Raw genomic sequence first — 19,773 nt, forward strand, 5'->3', positions numbered from 1 at the left:
CTTCAGGGCTCCGAGGAGCATGGCGACTCCTTTGAGACCTAGACACTGAGTACGCGTCCCCGTCTGGGGTGCAAACCACTGGGTTAAACCCCCCTCTAGGGGAGGCTCGGGGCTAAATTTCGGTTGTTAACATGGCGGGCAGTTAGCTTGAATCCTCAACTAGGAAAATTCTAGAAATACTGGAAACTTTGAAGGAGCTGCCAAAGATGGGCTTTCTTTGTGTCAGGAAGGATGAAGAGTCTTTGATGTGCAATGGAACTCAATATGATCCTCACGAGGAAGCGCTTAACTACAAGGACGAATTATTTTGGGTTTACCTCGGAGTCTATATTGCCTTGGTACTGTTTGCAGGTGATACAGCTTAATATACATTCTGCCCTGCTAGAAACTGAAATGCTCCACATCTAAGGCGATTTTGCGAACTTAAACGCACAAATAAAAAATCCAAACTGTTAGTTTACAACGAAACTAAAGGTACATCAATTTTTAAAAACTGGGCGTTATGATGGGCTAAAGTTCAGAGATAGTTGACGAGGAAATTGAATAATTTTAATTGATGTGAAAGGATGACTAAAACCTACAGAAAAATGGGAATAAAAGCTAAATTTGATACAAAATTCTAGACAAAAATTTGGTGTGTAGTGTATTTTTTTTTCAAATATTTTCCTCTGGAAACTTAAAATATACATCATGTTTTCATGATCTAATGTGAACCTGCAAGGATGACACTACTTTTGGTTTCTTTTGAAAGTCTTTTTTTGTCTCCAAAAGCTGATAGTTTTGTTTGAAAGGTCCATGGTGGTTATTTAGCTTTCGATCTTTCATTCTCAGACGTGATCTAATTTTAATGATAGATAATTTTTGTCTTTTTTTTTCAGGTTTGATGTCTGGACTGACCATGGGCCTACTATCACTGGATATTTTGAGTTTAAAAGTTCTTCAAAGGGGAGGGAAGCCATTAGAAAAGAAACATGCTGCTAAAATTTTGCCCTTGGTAGAGAAACATCACTTATTATTGGTCACTCTTTTGCTGGCAAATGCTGCAGCAGTGGAGTCCATGCCAATTTTCATGGATAGGATATCCAGTCCTGTGATTGCCATCTGTGTCTCAGTTACTGCTGTGCTGTTTTTTGGAGAGTAAGAGGATATGCAAAGCTGTCTCGCAACACTATTTCTTGTGTTAATACCAATAAATAAGTCTGTTTTCCTCAGAGAGTGAGAAAAAGATGTGAAAGATGTCTCAGAAAACTTTGGGATGACACAGAACCGTTGTTCATGTCTACTTTTATGTCAAATTCTTTGCAGAAAGTGATCTTTAATTCCAAAGTTTGTCTACTTACCAGTACACATCAGGTGTTGTTGTCTTTTTTTTGTCTTGTGTTTTCCCAACTAGATTCAATGAGAGGCATCATGAATGCTGATACTAAAACAAATAAGAGTTAGCTCATGGCGAACATTAGCAGGTTCAGTGTGGAGGTTAAGTGAAAGAATTGTCTTTATATTCTGACTTAGAAAAATTTAAGAACAAAGTGAGAATTAGAGAATGAAAAATGTAACATGCTATCTTATTATGTTGATTGTGCATTTTGTTGACAGAGTTGTTCCTCAAGCCCTATGCACTCGTTATGGCCTGGCTATTGGTGCAACCCTGGCGCCGTAAGTTGTTCATCTGTCTTGTTGAATGACAGGTGGAATGACGAACAGTTATTTACCAAAGTGGAGGTGAGTAGTGGTGGATATTTGCTGTGCTGCAAGGCAGCTAGGTAAATATCCACCACTTTTGCTGACACTGAGGCAAATAATTGATTTAGTATATACCACACAGACACCAAAAAATTACTTATCTCTCAATATACTGAAAATGGTTGGATATTAAACTGTTGATATCCAATTTTGTCTCATTGGGTGCGCGGAGGTGAATAGTACTTGTTACCCACTTCTGAGCTAGCCAATCAGTATGGGCAAAAAGCTCTGTTCACCGTAATTGGTGGTATGTACTGAAATTCTTTTGTTTTATAGGATGGTGAAATTGTTAATGCTGTTACTATTTGTGATTGCTTGGCCCATCTCCAAACTTTTAGACTATCTTCTGGGACACGAACACTCCACATTCTTCAGACGAGCAGGTACTGTTACTAAAAGTTGTCTTGTTACACAAAATGAGCATCCTTTTTGAGCTTTGATCATGTTAATTTAACAGTTTTTAAATGAAGAACTTGCCTCTGATTTCTATTCTGTTAGAGCTGCGAGAACTTGTGGATCTTCACAGAGAGTCTACAGATGCAAATGAAGATCCCCTCAGAGATGATGAGGTTATGATTATACAGGTATGTTACTGTGTGTGTGGGTTCCCCATGTCTAGGCAGAGCTAAAAGAAAATGCAAGGGCATTGCATCTAAAAAGGAGTTCTTGAATGAAAGCCTGTATTAGATGGGGATTTTTTTCAGAACTAAAACTTTTTTTTATAAAGTTGTGTCTTCTGCATAAATGTCTTGTATCAAGTCACTCTAAGTGACCCTTTACACCTTAGCATCATTATCCAATCTCCAATCTCTTCTGAATTCATTTCCCAGCTACTTACAAGGAAAATCCTTTTTAAAAATGAAAGCTTCTCAGGTTGGAGATAATTGCAGTAATTCTCTTGATCTTAAAAGTTTTACAGTAAGGAGAAATAAGTTGCTGGTCACTCTTAGAGTTAAATGGGTTGAAGGCAAGCCACTAATTTATTTTTTGGGAATTCGAAGGTATATTTTGAGTTATGCTGTCATAATTTGAAGGGCTGTGCTATGAGACAACTTAGTCTCATGATGGTGTCTTGTTTCTGCAGGGAGCATTAGAAATGAGGAACAAAACAGTGGCAGATAAATACACACCTTTGGAGAATGTTTTCATGCTGGATGCAAATTGCAAACTGGATCACGACACAATGACACAGGTGAGTATTCATTTACTTGAAAAATGTTTTACATTTCAATTGAAGGTTGGAAAATGAAATGATGGTTTGGTTAAGTTCATCTGGAACTGGTGTATATGATATTTCCTTCTGTTCTGTCTCACATTGTGACTAAGATAAAACCTCACAAAACTCTAGCCATAATATATGATTTTTTACTACACGACTCGGGAAGTCAGAGGGCCAATAACTAAAATCAACCAATCAAAATGCTCTATTGCCAGTCAATATTCTCTCAGTATTGGACCAGGCACTGTCCCGAATGGTCCCGAATGGTCCCTAATGATACCGTGCTTGTGTCCCTTTGAACTTCAGTCGTGTAATAAATCTCTTATTAACCAAGCTTGCTCGGGACCGTACTGGAAGAAGATCGGCCCTCCGTCTTTTTTGTACGGACCTTGCTGCGCTCGGTCCGTACTGTCAAGACCTGGGGCCAATATTCTCCCAGTACAGCCCTCACACTTGGTTAATAAGATATATTTATACATAAAAATATTTAAACAAAGGTTAACTTTTAGGGCTGGATGACAGCCAACTGTATTTTACACTTTCATATGAAATAATTGAGAGGTGGCATTTGTTTCCTAGATTACAAATTTAAAATTCTATTTGTTTCAAGGTTCTTAATAATTCATTTGTTTTGACTGTAGATTAGTGGAAAAGGCCATTCACGTGTACCGGTGTATGAAGGAAACAAAGAAAACATTGTGGGCCTTCTGTTTGTTAAGTCACTTATCATGTTGGACCCTGATGAGGCCACGCCCATTAAAGATGTGTACAAAGCTAGATCTTTTCTACGTTCATCTACAACTGAACCTCTGTTTGATTTATTAGACAAGTTTCAGACTGGGAAAAGTACGTATGTGCCTTTGGTGTTTGATTTTGTTTCAAAGTATGATTTAACAGTCTTCAAAATATCAAAAAGCTGGGAAGAGCGAAGGGGGGGGGGGGGGGTTTGGTTTACACTTAGCAAGAGCTACCATTCATAGTCTTCATCCAATGTGAAAAATTCTTAAATTCAATCGAGAATGTAAAAATTTCAGGGATCTTCCAGCCATTATTTGTGAATATTTTATATGAGCTCAAACTCAACCTGATTAACTCCTTACCCGGATGTGACTGGTTTTTTGACGTTCAGCGGTAATTTTGAACACGAAAATGGGCCATTGGATTCTTCAACCTCAGCCGCGAGATCTTACAATATTGGGAAAGTCTGAAACCGAAAATTAAATTGTTAAGTGACGATTTTAATTCCTTCATCTAGGTCACCTCTGTGTCGTTTACAAGACACAGATAGACGAAGGCAACAACATGAAATCGGTGAGTAACTAGGGACTTTAAGCAGTCAGGACGGCAACGCCACGGATGACGTCGATTAAAAGATGAGTTTGTTCTTTTGGTTGGAATTTCGAAAATGGCAGGATGTGTTAACCGTCTCATAGGGCGCCAGACCTCAAACTCAACATAACGCATAAAAGTAGCGTTGAGTTCCAAATGTAAATTAAAATAACTTGGCGCCGCGGTTTAGCTTCGCAGACGACGCAAATTTTGGTGATTTCACGTTGTTGTTTTGCAAAGGACGGCTAAGAAATGTACAAAGTTTTAAAACGCACGTGCTGGGCTATTGTTCTGCCAATTAGATCTATTGTTTTTCCACGTTTTCGTTGCCGTCGCCGTCGTGGTTTGCTTAAAGTCCCTACTGAATGAGGACTGAATCGCGAGCGGACGATAAGTTGTTCCTTTGGAGAGGTATAAATCTTGGGGTCGATCATAGCATAGTTAATCGAGGGGACTATGATTAACTATGATCATAGGAATCTTACATACAGCGGTTTTACAGGACAGTTGGTGTTACCGTACGTGATATTAGAGACTTTAAGCAAACCACGACGGCTACGGCAACGAGAACGTGTAAAAACAATAGATCTAATTGGCAGAACAATAGCCCAGCGCGTGCGTTATAAAACTTTGTACATTTCTTAGCCGTCCTTTGCAAAAGAATAACGTGAAATCACCAAAATTTGCGTCGTCTGCGAAGCGAAACCGCGGCGGAAAATTATTTTAATTTACATTTGGAACTCAACACTACTTTTATGCGATATGTTGAGTTTGAGGTCTGGCGCCCTATGAGACGGTAAACACATGCAGCCATTTTCGAAATTCTAACTAAAAGTAGAAACTCATTTTTCAAACGACGTCATCCGTGGCGTTGCCGTCCTGACTGCTTAAAGTCCCTATTATCCTGTAGACTTTGTCTTTCATAGTGTGTTACTTGCTTTCACACTGCAATTTTCCAAAGTTCAGCGCATCTATCAGTGGCCTTCAGTTTTTTTAACGAATACCAGATTATCTTCATCTCCCGTCTAGAGTGAAACAACATTTTAGAGGAATTGACGTATCCCAGGCAACGCTCTGAAAGTCCCTCTATGTTCCCTCATTTTCTCTTGGTTGTGCTTACTACTCTTTTTCTGTCTCATGTTCTGGACTTGAAATTCTTGTGCTGAGCTTTTAAGTCGTACAATCTGCGCCCTCTGAAAAAAGCTAGGTAAGAGATGATTTAATTGTCAGTACTGTTACGCTCAAGCCTTAGTACATGCTTTCAACTGGACTCAAGCAAACGGACATGCGCTTGCCACGCCCTTTCGTGCGCCTAGTGCGTGGGTCGAGACCTCGTGACATTTCTTTTCTCAAATTTCAATTTTGTGTTGTCTTCGTAGCGAGTTGTTGGCATTATAACTCTGGAAGATGTGCTTGAGTTGTTGATACAAGAGGAGATCTGGGACGAGGCAGACATATCATGTACTCGACATCGCTCTGATGTCAAAAGGAAGGTGTCTTTGGCCAGAGCGAAGATGAGTAGGATGAAATCAGTCGATGCTGACAGATCACGGAGACCGCTCAGTCCTGATTTCCAACCGCCGGAGGTAAGCCATGGAGCTTAGTTGTTGTAGTTTTGTTATGAAACACGTTGGAGCCTCGGTGTAACAACCTTTTTGCATATCAGAGACCTTGCACTTGCAATAACCACGATTTAGCGCGAAAGTATGCCTGGATATTTGTTCACATGTATAGTCTATTCCGATAAGGGAATTAACAAATCGACAGTGGTTTAGCGTGCTCTGCACTCTTATCTTCAACGATATTCGTCATCACAGTGGTCAAAATGTTGTGGACTCACGAGGCGCAGGCTATGAGAGAGTTCAAATTCTTGTCAAAAACACAACAAAATGATTCAGTAAGGGTTCGTCAGCTTTTCTCTGAAGGGAGCGAGTGATCTCAAACCAAATACCGTCTGTGGTATGGTTCAGATATTTTTTTTTTCTAAAAACGGCACAATTTTAATATCATAGGAGGCTCCGAGAAGGACACAGGATTCATCCAGCGACACTCAGCCTCTCCTAGGGGACAGCAGGGAAGAGCAATTCTGATTCATGGCGATGTGGAATGGGAATTGTGTACGTCAGACAAATACAGACTTTTCGTGATTAACTGGATTTTGCATTGAAGTTGACTGCCATGATCGAAACATGAAATAGAATTGGCTATCATTAGGCATGATAGTGCAGTAATGAATCAGTATAACTCATTTCGATTTAGTATCATTAAAGGGAAACCAAAACATTCACAGAAGCCAATCAGAACAACGGTAACTTATCGGTAAGCACGGAAAAAAAGCGAGTAACTTAGTCGCGATTGGCGTTAGTTTTGCATCTGATTGGCTAAGAGGGTGGTGCGAGTTTTTCTTGACCAATCACAACGAGGGCAGGAGAGAGAAACTAACGCAACCCCTGTTTACCTTTGACTTTCAATCGGTAATTGATTTAGACCGGAAGTAAGTTTCCTTTCATCTCTTTTCGTCTTTATCTTTCATTCTTCAAGTTACGCGCATACGCATGTCTATGTACTTCCAACTTGCCTCTCTTTAAACCTCTTTTATTGCCATTGTTACCACTTTAAATATGATAGTAAGGCAAAACCGCTCTTTGATTAATAATTTCTTCTCTAGCTATAGAATTAGATATAAATCATGGGTAGATACTGATGGACTGTTTTCATAAACCACTTTACAATTATCTTCCTTTCGTAGAAGCTATAAACTAGTATTGTTGGTCGCGTAATTTAAAAGCTTATTCCTAAGTCTCGCGCTTTACACTTTCTATGGCTTTAAGAAAATATTTTTCCTGTCGAGTAAGAAAATCTAGTGGATTTACAAGAGTAAACACGAATGACAAATACAATCCAGCCTTTGTAAAGATAGCTAGATTTTGCAAATTATGTTACATAAAATTTGTACTCTGGTTTCTTATCAAAACACTTTCAAGACAGGTGAAAGTGGTAAATGTAACTTAATAAACATTTCAAGAGATTGTAATTTGTCACAAACTCAGGTTTCGCCCATCGATAGACTGGAGCCACGATTGTTGCCTACGTTCTAGAAACCAATTAAGAGATAATCGGCTCTTAAATCTTCTTCGTGAATGTTAGACTCTCTTTGCCTCTCTGTCAAAGGCAACTTGAAATATGTCCGCTATTTACGATTCAACCTACGACTCCTATTGACAGCTCTCATTCGCAGCTGTATGAAGGTGATTGGCTACTTCTTATGGTGACGTAGTAGTGTTCAGAGATGAAGTAGGACCAATCATTGCTGCAGCTTCAAAAGACTCGTCATATAAAAATCCTGAAAAGTAAATTGGAAATTATAAAGTTGCGGGACGCAGTGGACTGTCAGTTACTCGCTATCTATTCCGTAATAGACTGTGAGTAGCCTTAAAAAAATTAGATAGGAGGGACATAAGGGAAATATTTATGTGGAATGCTGGAAAGGACTATTTAGAACATTAAAGTTAAGAGAAAAGGATTACGGGTCAGCCTGACCTCGAAACATGTTTCGAACTGAAGTATACGATCTTATGGCTTACCAGCAATACTGGCTGTCATAAAACAGGCTATTGTAGCTGCAAACAGGGTTCTTATAGCGATTCTCGCCATGTCCCCCTCTCGGCTTCGTGCCATTGGACCCAGCCCTCCAAGTAACACACCCAAGCCGAGAAAATTTGTAAATCCACACAGAGCATAAGTTGTGATTACTTCTGATCGACGCTAAAAAAAGTTGAGAAAAATGAAGAAGTTAACGGAAAAGGCACAAATGCGCGATAGAGAGATGTGGAATTTCCATTTTTAGATATAATTTGAATATATCAACAAAGTTGAAATGGTAAATTGGCCACCGTTACGATTATAAAAGCTGACGTTTCGAGCGTTAGCCCTTCGTCGGAGCCCTTCGTCCATTTTTAGAAATTGTTGAGTGGACACTGGGAACAACACTAATTAGGTGGCCTCTCCGTAGCCTTTGTAATCTTGCTAAAAAAAAATAGAAATGGAAGTCTCCGGCTCTTCCAAGAAATAATCATAAAATTTATAGGCTATTGCAAGATTCTCCAAAAAAAAATCCACCCGCTTTCTAATTGTGTAGGTGAACTGTTCATCATGGAATTGTTAAATCATATTGAATTTAAACATTTATACCCTAACATCAGCATGCAAATTCTCCATACTGTTCTCTACACATTTCCTTTGGTGCTTACAGGGAGAATGTGTTTTGTTTTAAAGAGCTTCCTGGGTTTGCTATCATTTCTTTTATTCTCACGACCTTAATGTTTGATTCAGGGGCTAAGACTGTTAGGAGAAAGCAGATACTTATCTCTGTCAGTGATTAAATGTTCAACCGTTTTACACGTGACCAAGATGTAATTTCTCCATGCAATATCAATACCCTTTTAAGCAAAGAGGTGACGAGAATGAAGAAAATGATCAACAGCGGAATATCATTTGAATCAACAACTTCTCAAAACTAAACTTTTTAAGAAGTGTATGACAGCGAGTGAGGAGAATCACTACTGAGATCTTGAAGGTGGAAGGGGTAAATTGTTTTTTAGTCTTACTGATATTGTGGGCCCTCCATTCATTTCGTTTCGGTTCTGTATGTATGGAGCCATCTCAATGTAAGCCACGAACTCGTTGAGAAATGTTTTTACCCCGAGGAACCTCCCCACAGTATTGCAGTCGGCCCAGTCCACTCCCATGAGAAACGCAAACGGCATGAAAAGGTAGGAACAGATTATCTAGGGTGGAGAAGAAAAGAATGAAAAAGGACAAGACATTAACACACTTTGATGCAATATTTGATAAAGAGAAAAAGAAAAGACGATTCATTTTCTCTCAATTGAAGTACACTTAAACATAATTCTGAAAATCAAGTATTACAAACCAAAGTATAATCAAATCTCTTAAGATTACATGTATTTGTTTTACAGCAGACATGAATACTGCGATCCAGTTTTAACTTGAGATACACCTAACCTAGCTTGATCGATACTGATGGTTGATGCCGGATTTTTTTTACCTGAAAACTAAGCTCGGAGTATCCCATCATACTTCCCATATAAGACAGCACCGCGTTGAAGAACGCGATGAAAGCAAAGAACGTGATCAACATGGCGGCAACGTTGGCAACTAAAGAAATTGCAGTTGATGCTCCTTTAGCAGCAGCCTCTATAAGATTTCTTTCGTCGCTGCACAAAAAAAAGGAAAAAAGGAGGACTGAGGGTTATGAAGGGGTTTGTACAGTTAACATACATAAAACGTACGAGCTCAAATAAGATGAACACGCGCGGTAACCTCACACAAGAAGCGCGCGTATGGACAAAGTGGAGCCCCGTAGACCCTCAGTTACTCGTGCAACTTGAATTGAATAAAAAATTAGCTTTAATTACCCTTTGGTGATAAAGTGCTCGTTCAAGGAAAATAAAATTAAACTACGATACCACGAACTTACGGGTTGTCGAAATGTATATCGGCCTGTGAAGTGGTTTGGGGTACTTCTGTCTCTGGGTACATGATTTTAGAAACAGCCAGAGCAGCAGGCGCTGACATCACCGAAGCCGCGACCAAATGTGAAGCCTGGACACCAACACTAATATACGCTGCCATTATTCCACCTGCCACTGTAGCCAGGCCCCCTGTCATAACCGCATGGAGCTCGGATTGAGTTAAGGTTGCAAGAAATGGTCTGATCATCAATGGTGCTTCTGTCTAAAGAGTATTATAACATAACCAAAGTAAAGCGCGCGCTCTGATTGGTCAATTTAGCGTCCACCATTTGCCCATGGGTGTACGCTGCTGACGTGAGCAAATGCAAAGACTATTTTTCCGCGCGCGCTTCTTTTTTCTGGTCACGTAAGATTTCTTAAATAAAAGGGAACTCTTTAGCTACAATGTATCAATGTTATGTTATAAAACAAATGGTAAACACCACAGCGTACACTATTGAGTTATGGATGCACTTGAGAGGTTTGCTAAGCACTCAAGAAGCTAGAGTCGCTCTCGGCTATCGCCTCGAGCGACTCTTACGCTTCTTTCGTGCTTAGCAACCTCCCGCGTGCATCCATAACTCAATAGTGTACGCTGTGGTGTTTACCATTTGTTTATTACAAGTGGAGAGAGAGAGTGACGCTGGGTCAAGAGGAGCTACGGGGACAGAGAACGACAGCCAAGGCATTCGCTGGGATAAGACACCTCTAACGTTAATGTAGACGATGGCATGGAGATAGAAATTCATATAATACCGATAGGAAAGAGCTTAAGAGGGCTATCACTTCACCTGTCCGACGAAAATATTACCAGCGGCCGAGAGTGACTCGGCGGCTGATGTTCCCATGGTGACTTGCATGAGCCAGGCAATCTTAGTGATGATCAGCGGCATCACACCCAAGTAGTAAAGAACTGAGATGAAAGAACTGAAGAATATGATGACCGTTAGAACCTGAAAAAAATTGTAGAACAATCCATGAATGATAGAGAATATGTCCAACAAGGTTATTATATATCGGGAGCTAATTACTTAATGGGCTCCTGTTGATATCCATATTGCAACAACGTTTACATGGACGCGATCTCAGCCGAAAAAGTTCTTTCAGGTAAAGATTTTCCATTACGTACATTTTGGTTTGTAGAGAGTGTTCCACTTCAAGGATGTTTTCAAAGCATTTTACAACGGGTTTAGGGGCCGGTTATTATTTAACGCTGGAGTGTGAGACGGGAGAGGGGGTGGGGGGGGGGGAGAGTTCGTAAGATTTATGTTGTATCAATAAGATTTACCTGATCCCCTCCTTTTTGTATCCAGATCCTATCGTGTAACTTTAATTGAAATGAACTTACAACCACTTGGCCGTGAAAGGTCTGGATACGAGATTAGATCCATCCAAAGGTTTTGCAGTATTCTAATCATCCCCCTTCACTGACAGTCAATTTTCTGTTATCCCTCCTTATCCTCTGTTGGCGATTGGTGAAACCAATCCACGTGATCAAAAAATTTTCCTGACCCTTCCCCCCCCCCCCCAGGCTGGAGGCCAGACTGGTCTCTTAGTTGAGACAAGTTGGGAAAACTACTTTTCGCAAGACTTGATTCAGTGGTCACTGATATGGTGAAGGGTTGACTTCAAACTCGTTCCCAGGACGCCCTGAGAACGAGGTTGGGTTGACATTACCACACTTTTGCATGCAAAAGTTTCTTTAGGGGTCTTTACAAGGTCATTTCAATACCTTAAATGCAATATAGTGGGTCACAAATGCCTCTCCGAATACAAATGCAGATCCAGCGTCCGTGTAGTCGAGAAATCTTGCCACAGTATCTCCGATGAATTTAAAAACTGTGAATCCTTGAGGGGTCCTGAGGATAATCAGAGCGAACACAAACTGCATTCCCATCCCCCATAGGACCGGTCGCCATTTCACCTACAAAATGTAAGCACATGGGAATATTAACAGAGGACACTGGATTTCGTGAACAAATCGAAAACAGCTTTGATCCAGAGAAAAAGTGAGATCTCGCTGCTATCGAAATTTTGCTGTAATACGTGTGTGGATCTCTACTTTCTATTTCTAGTTTCACCCCGACACCTCCTAATCGTGTTTTTAATAAAATTTTCCTCCAAACCCTCTCCAAGTGTCTTGCTCGCAAAATTAGAGTCTTTGTTTTTCTCCTCATGAACCAAGGTGCAATCAGCAAATAAGGAAAAAAATCTCATGCACAAATAACATCATCGTTTGATTCAACAAACTCTTTTCACGCTTTTTTAGCTAGCCATCCTTCTATCGTTTTTTCCCGGAGTCCTAAATGAGTTATGATTTATAAAAGGGACAATCTTCTTCTGGCTTCTAAAACTTTGTAATCCTACTGCTGTGGCTGTGGTCGCGCTAGAGATCGTGATTAAGTCCTATTAATCATGATTTAAGATAGGGCTATTATGAATCGCGATTTAGCACGCTGCAAAAGGAGATAGGAAAACCTGTCATAACAGAGCTGTCATCACAACACGCATGATCACTTTTCTTTCACAACGCCCATTAGTTTTGACTCTGCTGCTCCATAAATTTAGATATCGCCATGGCTAATCAAATTCAAATTATTCTCGCCCTCGTTGCCTTTTATCTTTTTCGGAGGGCCATTGCAAAGGTACGTTTGCGTCGTCACAAAAGGCTTCGCATGTCTTTTTTTGAGCCGACAACGTTGACTTCGTTATCTGTTAGCTTTGTTTATTTCAACACTAGTAGACCGAGTGGTGTGGATTTTTCCTCGTCGCCAATTCTGGTTTGAGACTTTGCTCAACGATCGATCAGGGGATTTTGATGATGAATAGCGACGTCATCTTAGAACTTCCAAAAGGACTTTTCAAGCCATAGTGGACAAAATTGGCTTTGAAATATCGAAAGAAACACTAGCGTTCTGTTCGACAGGATAAGTGAGTACTTCTCCGAAGCAAAACTTTTGCACATGCATTAAAATACTCGTGTAATATTTGTGCAAGCACATGATTGGCTTAACTGACAAGCATAAGATAAATATCGAGATAAAGCCTACTTTTTTAGACGCTTTAAAATGCGCTTTGGGTGTTTGACGTTTGCCACTTCGTGTTGTCAGTTACATCCTCGTCGGCCGTGATCTTGATAATACATTTTTCGGGGTCGCACTTGAGAATTAGCTATGGCGTGATTAGAAGTGCCTTAGTCGTGATTAAACTCTGAAGAGCGACCACAGTCACAGTTACCCTCACCATCACCATCCGACCCCCCTCCCCGCCCCCCTCCTGTGGATCACAATGCATTTTTTATGATGCGTGCGCATATGCAATTGTTAATGAGATTCCGACTCACTTTTCTCCGGTTAACTGAACACACGTAACTTATTCCGACATAGACCAGCATTCCTAACACGGATATGAATCTTCTCGGCTCCTTAGCTGTGTCGAGACCAAACCACAAACCAATTAACGTTACCATCACGAGAAGCAGAATCCTGTAGAAAAGTTAATGATTATCAAAACAAAACAACGAAGGAACTAACAGGGGAAAAGTGGTATATATCTCCTAAGATATAACGCCCTGAAGCCCAACATTAGATGGTCTATCTGTAGACTTGCTCACTGCGACGAGTGGGCGATTGACATCGCTGACCCCACAGAGCTCCCTTATACTACAGACTTTTAAGAAAGTTAAGTGCACAGGTGGTATGTTGAGGACCATGCAGAGGATCATTTTTAAAGTTGAGCTAACCCGGAACTGCGAATACGTAGTACGCTTTAATTCTAAGGATTCTTAATTTCATCTCCAGGTTAGAGAGAGTCCTCATTCGTATGATATCAGATGACACTCTTACGCCCTAACACCCCGCCCAACTAACCCAAGCAAGTTTACCTTAGAGTGATCTAACTTTTCAACCAACCGTTTCCTTTGCATGAAAATTGCGTAATCGTGTTCGGTAACTCCTTTGGAAACTGATTAAACTAATGAGGTACTTCAAGTAACCTACCATCTAAGGATCCTCCACTTCTTTCGAATCAATGAAAGAACAGGTAAACAGCATAAAGTGTAAATTTCCCCTCCACAGTAGTCACGAGTGAACATGTAGATCACGCAAAACCAGAATACGGTGGAGATGGCGAAGAGCCCCCTTACATGGTGAAATCCACTGATACTGATGGCTTAAACGCCGGATAAGAGAGAAAAAAAGTCACTCATATGGGACAATTTTATCCTGGTTTATTTAATACATTGCTATAGTAGACGTCCTTAGAGCATGATCTTAGTAAAGTTTTCCCTTTTAAAAATTAACACCAACTAACATCTGATTTCTGATGCCAATTTGAATCTCTCCTTGCAGCCGTTTCCGGGATGTCACGCAACCAATCTTTTCTAGGGGTGGGTGGTTGCGTGACATCTGAAAAGAGAGGAAGAAGATAATCGATCCGTTCTTACTCTTGAATCAATCGCGTCACCTCAGTCACCTTATGACTAATCGCTTGACCTCTAGCCTACGACCCAGTTGTTTGCTTGTGACTCAGTGGCACTCACCTATAATAGTGTAAATAAGCAGTACAAGTGAAATGGCCACAACAATGATCTGAAAGGAGTGAGAGCCCCAAAGGTCGCGTGAAGTCCTTATCCATCTATGCAAGCCTTTTTCCTCAGAGGCTGCGCGTGGCCTTCCACTCTCGATCGCGTCCCCAATATCAATGTTATCCGTAGCAGTGGAATATAAAACTGAAACCTGAAACAACAAAGCCCAAGCATATTTATTATGATAAAGAAAACGTACGCGCACTGGGACCATGCGTCCAGGAGAAACAATACATGTTTGGTTTTCTTCCGCGTTTTGCTCCCTTTTCGTCCTTTTCCCTTCGCCGGTAGTTTTGCTATCTTACAACACACTCCCCGCGCTCCTCTTACTGCTTGAAAGAGTGTGTTGTATGACGTGCCAGACATACACTTCCGTCATTAATGGTCACGGGCAAGCCTTGCCGACGAAAAAGAGGGTGAACGTACTTGTGAAACGAAGTCGATAGAATCGGGTAAGAGTGGTATAGTATGTCTACATCATTCTTTTTCCCTTGGACTTCGTTCTAGTACGAAATCCTCCCACCTGAATAAAGCTCGTGCCAGTATGTCTCTTTCTCTTATACGAACTTAAGCTTTTACGATTGGTTGAGACGATGGACAGGTTATTGTCGCAAGATCACCACAAGCTTCCAGCGGAGCCAGCTTACAAGTGGGGGAGACCAACTAACCCCTTCCCTCGCCCTTCCCTAGTCCCTTTTTTTAGTCAGAGGAAAGAGGATTTATTGTACTTCGATGTTTATTCGTATTGTGCATAATATAAAATTAGAAATTAGTGCTTTATTGCCCTCCCCCCACTCATCATAAGCTGCAAACAAAAAAACAACAACAACAAATCGTTAAAAGAAATACATACCCATACCCAGGAGCGGAGGGGACACTTAAGAATGGGGTTTGTTATGCGAAGGTGTTAAAACTACAATCTTGTTTCAAAGGAAAACCAAAATCCTTTAATCTCGCCTCCCTGTCTAAGCGTAATAATTGTTATGGATTGTGGCATATCGACGTCATGCAGAAGCGTCTAGCATATTGCCATGCATTTTACCGAAACAAATGAGTACCTCCCGGGCATCCGTATGTTCGGACATCACCGCCATGAAATGGAAAGCAACGCAAGGACGAACGCACGAGATCGACTCGAAAGGTGTTGAGGAAATGCGTAGAAGTTTGATATTGAATGCTACCATGCTTTCATGAGCATGCTCTGATGAACGTATTTTTACGGTTTGACAAGCAAAGGTGATAATTGAATGATGATACTTATGTAGTCGTTAATTAACTTCACTATTTGCATGATTTCGTAATCACTTGTTGAAGACTTCAGCTAGTTCTTCCACAAAAAATTAAGTTACAAGTGTTTTATTGCTTTTCTACTCGATGATACCTTAAAGATTATCTTGCATAAAAGTTTGCTCTTCCAATGTAATCATCAATAGTTGTTTAATAAAGAGTTCATATGTATTAAACAATTAAATAGGCCTCCTCTTAACGTTTACTCAAAGTTGTGACTCAACTTATATCGGCGAAATTTTACCTCAGTTGTACCTTTACTGTAGATGTGCGATCATGCCAGGCTATTGATGGAAATCGTTGGTTATTTCTATCTTATCTTGAGCTAAACATTTACGAGAGCCACATAATTCATGGACCAACCTGATTATAATCACGATTCATTGCAAGTCGATGATAAGCTAAATCCGGCGCTCTGCCAGGTGGAAATCTATGATCGATGTTTTCTCTGTATCTTCAGCATCCAATATGAAAGATCACCTCGACAACAATTACACTTGAACACGACCAAATCGCAAGTTTACTTAGACCGAGTGCGAGCAATTGACAAACCGCTCGCCGCATCAACTTGTGATGGTTTTTTAATAGGTGATTTACGTGATTAAAAATGCAAATTTCTTTGCAGCTATGGTGATACATGAGATACGGTTGGGTGCTTTGGGTGTGTTGAATGTAAACTTGAAAGTTTATTTAATTTTGCAAAAAGGAAAATAATCCTGTTGTTGGTTTAATATCCGCCCCTTTAAAAGACCTTGAAACCTGTTCAAATTTCCGTTCATCGAGTGGCTTAAGAACAAAAGGGTCCTTCGGAAACTAGCTTCAACTTTAATTCAGCTGTAGAGATCTTGTAGCCTTTCTCTACTGGAGCCAAGAGCCACAAGTAAAAGAATCAAAGAGCCATCCTTCTTCGCCTTAGAAACCTCTTCAGTGAGTGTTTTTATAGAGGTCTTATCAGTAGATGAGACCTTATATGGTATACTCTGTTAGTACCTTGAATTGACGAAATAGAAAAAAATATAAGCTAAGAAAACTTCCCTTTACGTGAAACACTTCTAACATTACAGGTTGAAAACTTATGGTTTGGAGTTGTTTCAAGTTCCAAGACTCTAATTTATTCACGTTTTTCTCTTTCCTCTTTTTTCTTGCCGGGAGAGCAGGGGGCGGGGGTGGGGTGAGTGGGGTTAAACGGGTTACGGTAAGTGCTGATTGCTACCGTACCAATACCATGCTAGTAGTCCAAAAAATGGCGAGATCTTGAAACTTTGGCATTCTCGTCTTACCACCACCACAGGTATATGTATTTATCTCAGTTACGCCGGAGACGTATTTTCTTTTTTTTGAAAAACATTAGTGCCATGCCCGTGTTGATGACTGATTTATTTTCATCCATCTGCCTTTTTATTCATATCAGTCCGCAACAAAACGGACCAAAATAAGACAAATTTTCAACGGTTGTTCCGTTGATGTTTTTTGAAAAAAATTTCTGTTTGTCCTACTGGGAGATAAACTCTTCTGTGTTCTGAAAATGTTCGAAATGGGTCGAAACTGGCCGAACTCTCCGAACTGGGACAGCATCATCCTTATTTCATAAGTAGACGTTCGAAACAGGACAAAAGTGTTGAGGAGGGAACTCAAAGGTCTCAATTCTGACGAAAAGGACTAAAATTAGAGGGGAAGCATTCAAAATCGTGAAGCCAAAGTGTTAAGTGTAAAATAAATTTGTTTTCGTCCTGTGTCCCATGCGTAAACTATATCCCATGATTCAGTGGACACATATACCACACGTGGTATCAAAGGACGCCATTTTTTCAACACAATCTTATAATGTGCGGTAGGTAATTTATCTCTTGACTTTAACTCCCAGGTTTATTTTATAAAGTCTTATTAGCTAGTAAACAATATCACAAGGACATCGTGGCAACAGAGAGAGAGGAAAAACGATAAAATCTTATGTTGTGAACCTGCCTCGTTTACCACACTTAGGTAGTTTCCTTGTTTCTCCTAGTTGGAGTTTTCATCCGCTCTTGGTATGATGCTTTCCCTTTTGTAATCTGATTAGCTGGGGTGATTACTCTCGTTTGGTTTTATGGCACTCAGTAATTTTGTGCTCCAAAGCCAGATAACTGTTTTTGGCTCTTTACTCTTTCACTTCCAAGATCCAAATTGCAGTTCTTTACACTTTCTCCGTTACGTTTTTATTAGTTAGAGCTCTTGAGATTTTGGTGTTTAATCTAGGAAAATTCTCCATTAACATTTTCTTTTTACATACCACCTTTCTGCTCAAAAGTGGAAAATAAATTTACCCTCAGTGGCTCCTGCTAGCAATAGAGTTGATGAGTTTTCAGTAAGCCCTCCACGTTCCATCTGGATGCAGTTTGGATTATGAACGTCCGAGAAGGTGCACATGAGATTATCTATAGATCATGAATATCTTCTGTTTTATTAAAGTTCATTCACAATGATGAACAGCCATGAAGTTATGAACAAAATGGATGATTATACCATTAACTCTCTTTCAGAGTGAATGAACTCAATGAGAGTTACTGAACAGAAACTGGTCATTGAGCCTTAGACTCACTTTGCTTTGTTTGTCTTACTAGGAGTCCTTTGTTGAGTAAGACTAAAAGCATGAGAGGAAGGGAGGTAGGTGAAGCAGTGATTATTTTTTTTCCTTGTTTGTTTGGGGAAGAGACAATTTCCTTGCTTGTCACTGGGTCTCGCATACCTGGAAGACATTTTAGAGTATATCATAGACAATAACATTTTTACCCCTTGTCACCAATTACTGTTTTACTTTTTAGTATGCATTTGTATGTCAAAGTTAGCCTTGATGAAAGTGCAGGGGTCCTGAAACCAGTTACAGATGTGGGCTGGCTGACACAGCAGCACTGTCTTTGCACTAGTGGTAGAAGGCTTTGTTGATGTGTTGGGATTCTGCATTTGCTGAGCTAACAATTCTTAACCCTTTTAACCATGACATGAGTATTCGTATTCTCCATACCGTTGGCTTTAAATTTCCTTCATAGTACTGACAAGGAGAATTTGTTTTACAGTCAGGAGCTTCTCAGATTGGTGATCATTTCCTTCATTCTCATGACCTTTATATTTGATTCAAGAGTGATAATGTAAGGAGAAATTAGAAGCCAGGCACTTAAAGGGGTTGGAGAGTTTCTGGGACTAGTCTTGGTGATTAGTTGATATTTCATTGTGTTATTTAAATTTTGCTTGTGTTTCTTTTTTTGTTGAGGTGTATGTTGCTGCTATCATTGACTTGGAAATGTAACTTGCAGTATGTTTTGGAGACCAGCACATTTCCCAGATTCTTGAAATGGACAGCTGGGCAGCTCAAAACTTACCACTTTGGGACAGGGTCCGAAGACTGTTTTTGATGTCAGCAGATGCAAGTGCGAAAACCCTTGAATGAAATGCTGTCAGTGCATGCCTGATTGCAGATATTTTTTATCAGTTCTGTTGCATTGTCACTGACAACAGTCTTTTTTATGACCTCCTTCATTGAGACAACCACATTGTATCATGAATGGTACTTCCATTGATCAATAAAGTTTTGTTGAGATTGACTTGTGTTTATCTATTATTCAGCAAGAGTTTTACTATTCGTCCACATGAAATTAACCTCTCTGCCTCAAGGGTACAGAATGGTAGAATGATGTTCATCTCTTCATAAGGTTGAAGGCTGAGACAGTAGAAAACAACGTGTTACCTTGGACAACAGAACTGTATCTTACTATAAGCACTCATTTTACTCTCAAGAGATGATTATTTCAAGAAGTTTATCAGTTACATACTTGGTGTTCATAAACCATTGTATATATACTCTTCTCATTCTTGGGAAAGGGATAAGACTGAAATGTAGACAATTTAATCCTAATATTAGACCTTGCCAGACTAGAGGGGTTGGGGTTGATACCACCATACCATATAGCAGCCAAAACATTGATACCAAATATTAAAGTATCATGAAGAGGTAGATAATTGATATTCGTATCATGAAATAGCCTATCCCTAAGTAAAGAGGATCCTGGATACCTGTCTATCCTAGACCTTTGACTGTGTGA

General features: G+C 40.0%; 2 protein-coding genes and 1 long non-coding RNA gene across 4 annotated transcripts; 2 read left to right on the forward strand and 1 right to left on the reverse strand.

Annotated features, from left to right (window-relative positions):
- The first annotated feature begins 21 nt into the window (after positions 1–21).
- LOC111334528 (uncharacterized) lies at positions 22–7,325 on the forward strand. Its single transcript, XM_088730368.1, has 10 exons — positions 22–351; positions 879–1,137; positions 1,597–1,656; positions 2,020–2,126; positions 2,242–2,327; positions 2,828–2,935; positions 3,604–3,808; positions 4,218–4,273; positions 5,671–5,877; positions 6,304–7,325. Exons 1-10 carry the CDS (start codon positions 207–209, stop codon positions 6,379–6,381), a joined length of 1,311 nt encoding a protein of 436 aa, XP_088586494.1. The 5' UTR covers positions 22–206; the 3' UTR covers positions 6,382–7,325.
- LOC111334518 (solute carrier family 28 member 3) lies at positions 6,870–16,556 on the reverse strand. Of its 2 annotated transcripts, none has more exons than XM_022940278.2 (11): positions 16,061–16,556; positions 14,366–14,561; positions 13,824–13,995; positions 13,169–13,310; positions 11,558–11,749; positions 10,617–10,778; positions 9,792–10,048; positions 9,360–9,528; positions 8,899–9,078; positions 7,876–8,056; positions 6,870–7,634 (listed from the first exon to the last, which is right to left on the reverse strand). In XM_022940278.2, exons 1-11 carry the CDS (start codon positions 16,079–16,081, stop codon positions 7,555–7,557), a joined length of 1,752 nt encoding a protein of 583 aa, XP_022796013.1. In that variant the 5' UTR covers positions 16,082–16,556; the 3' UTR covers positions 6,870–7,554. The 2 variants fall into 2 exon arrangements, with proteins under 2 accessions (XP_022796013.1, XP_088586492.1); XM_088730366.1 differs by lacking the exon at positions 16,061–16,556 and adding an exon at positions 15,469–15,947.
- An 887-nt stretch (positions 16,557–17,443) lies between these two features.
- Positions 17,444–19,275, forward strand: LOC111334537 (uncharacterized). The gene is made up of 3 exons (XR_002695242.2): positions 17,444–17,528; positions 18,298–18,340; positions 18,945–19,275. It is a non-coding gene; the product is annotated as an uncharacterized LOC111334537 (long non-coding RNA).
- Positions 19,276–19,773: the final 498 nt, after the last annotated feature.

This window comes from Stylophora pistillata, chromosome 8, assembly GCF_964205215.1.
Source record: "Stylophora pistillata chromosome 8, jaStyPist1.2, whole genome shotgun sequence".
Lineage (NCBI taxonomy): Eukaryota > Metazoa > Cnidaria > Anthozoa > Scleractinia > Pocilloporidae > Stylophora > Stylophora pistillata.

Bases quoted from the DNA above. Each gene is read 5' to 3' on its own strand.
- LOC111334528 (XM_088730368.1), top strand. From the start codon at position 207: ATGGGCTTTCTTTGTGTCAGGAAGGATGAAGAGTCTTTGATGTGCAAT. The intron at 1,138-1,596 runs GTAAGAGGATAT...TTTTGTTGACAG, and splicing joins GCTGTGCTGTTTTTTGGAGA to AGTTGTTCCTCAAGCCCTAT. The intron at 4,274-5,670 runs GTGAGTAACTAG...TTGTCTTCGTAG, and splicing joins AAGGCAACAACATGAAATCG to CGAGTTGTTGGCATTATAAC.
- LOC111334518 (XM_088730366.1), bottom strand. From the start codon at position 15,594: ATGGTAGCATTCAATATCAAACTTCTACGCATTTCCTCAACACCTTTC. The intron at 14,562-15,468 runs GTACTCATTTGT...TTGTTGTTTCAG, and splicing joins AACATACGGATGCCCGGGAG to GTTTCAGTTTTATATTCCAC. The intron at 11,750-13,168 runs GTGAGTCGGAAT...TACATTTTGTAG, and splicing joins GTTCAGTTAACCGGAGAAAA to GTGAAATGGCGACCGGTCCT.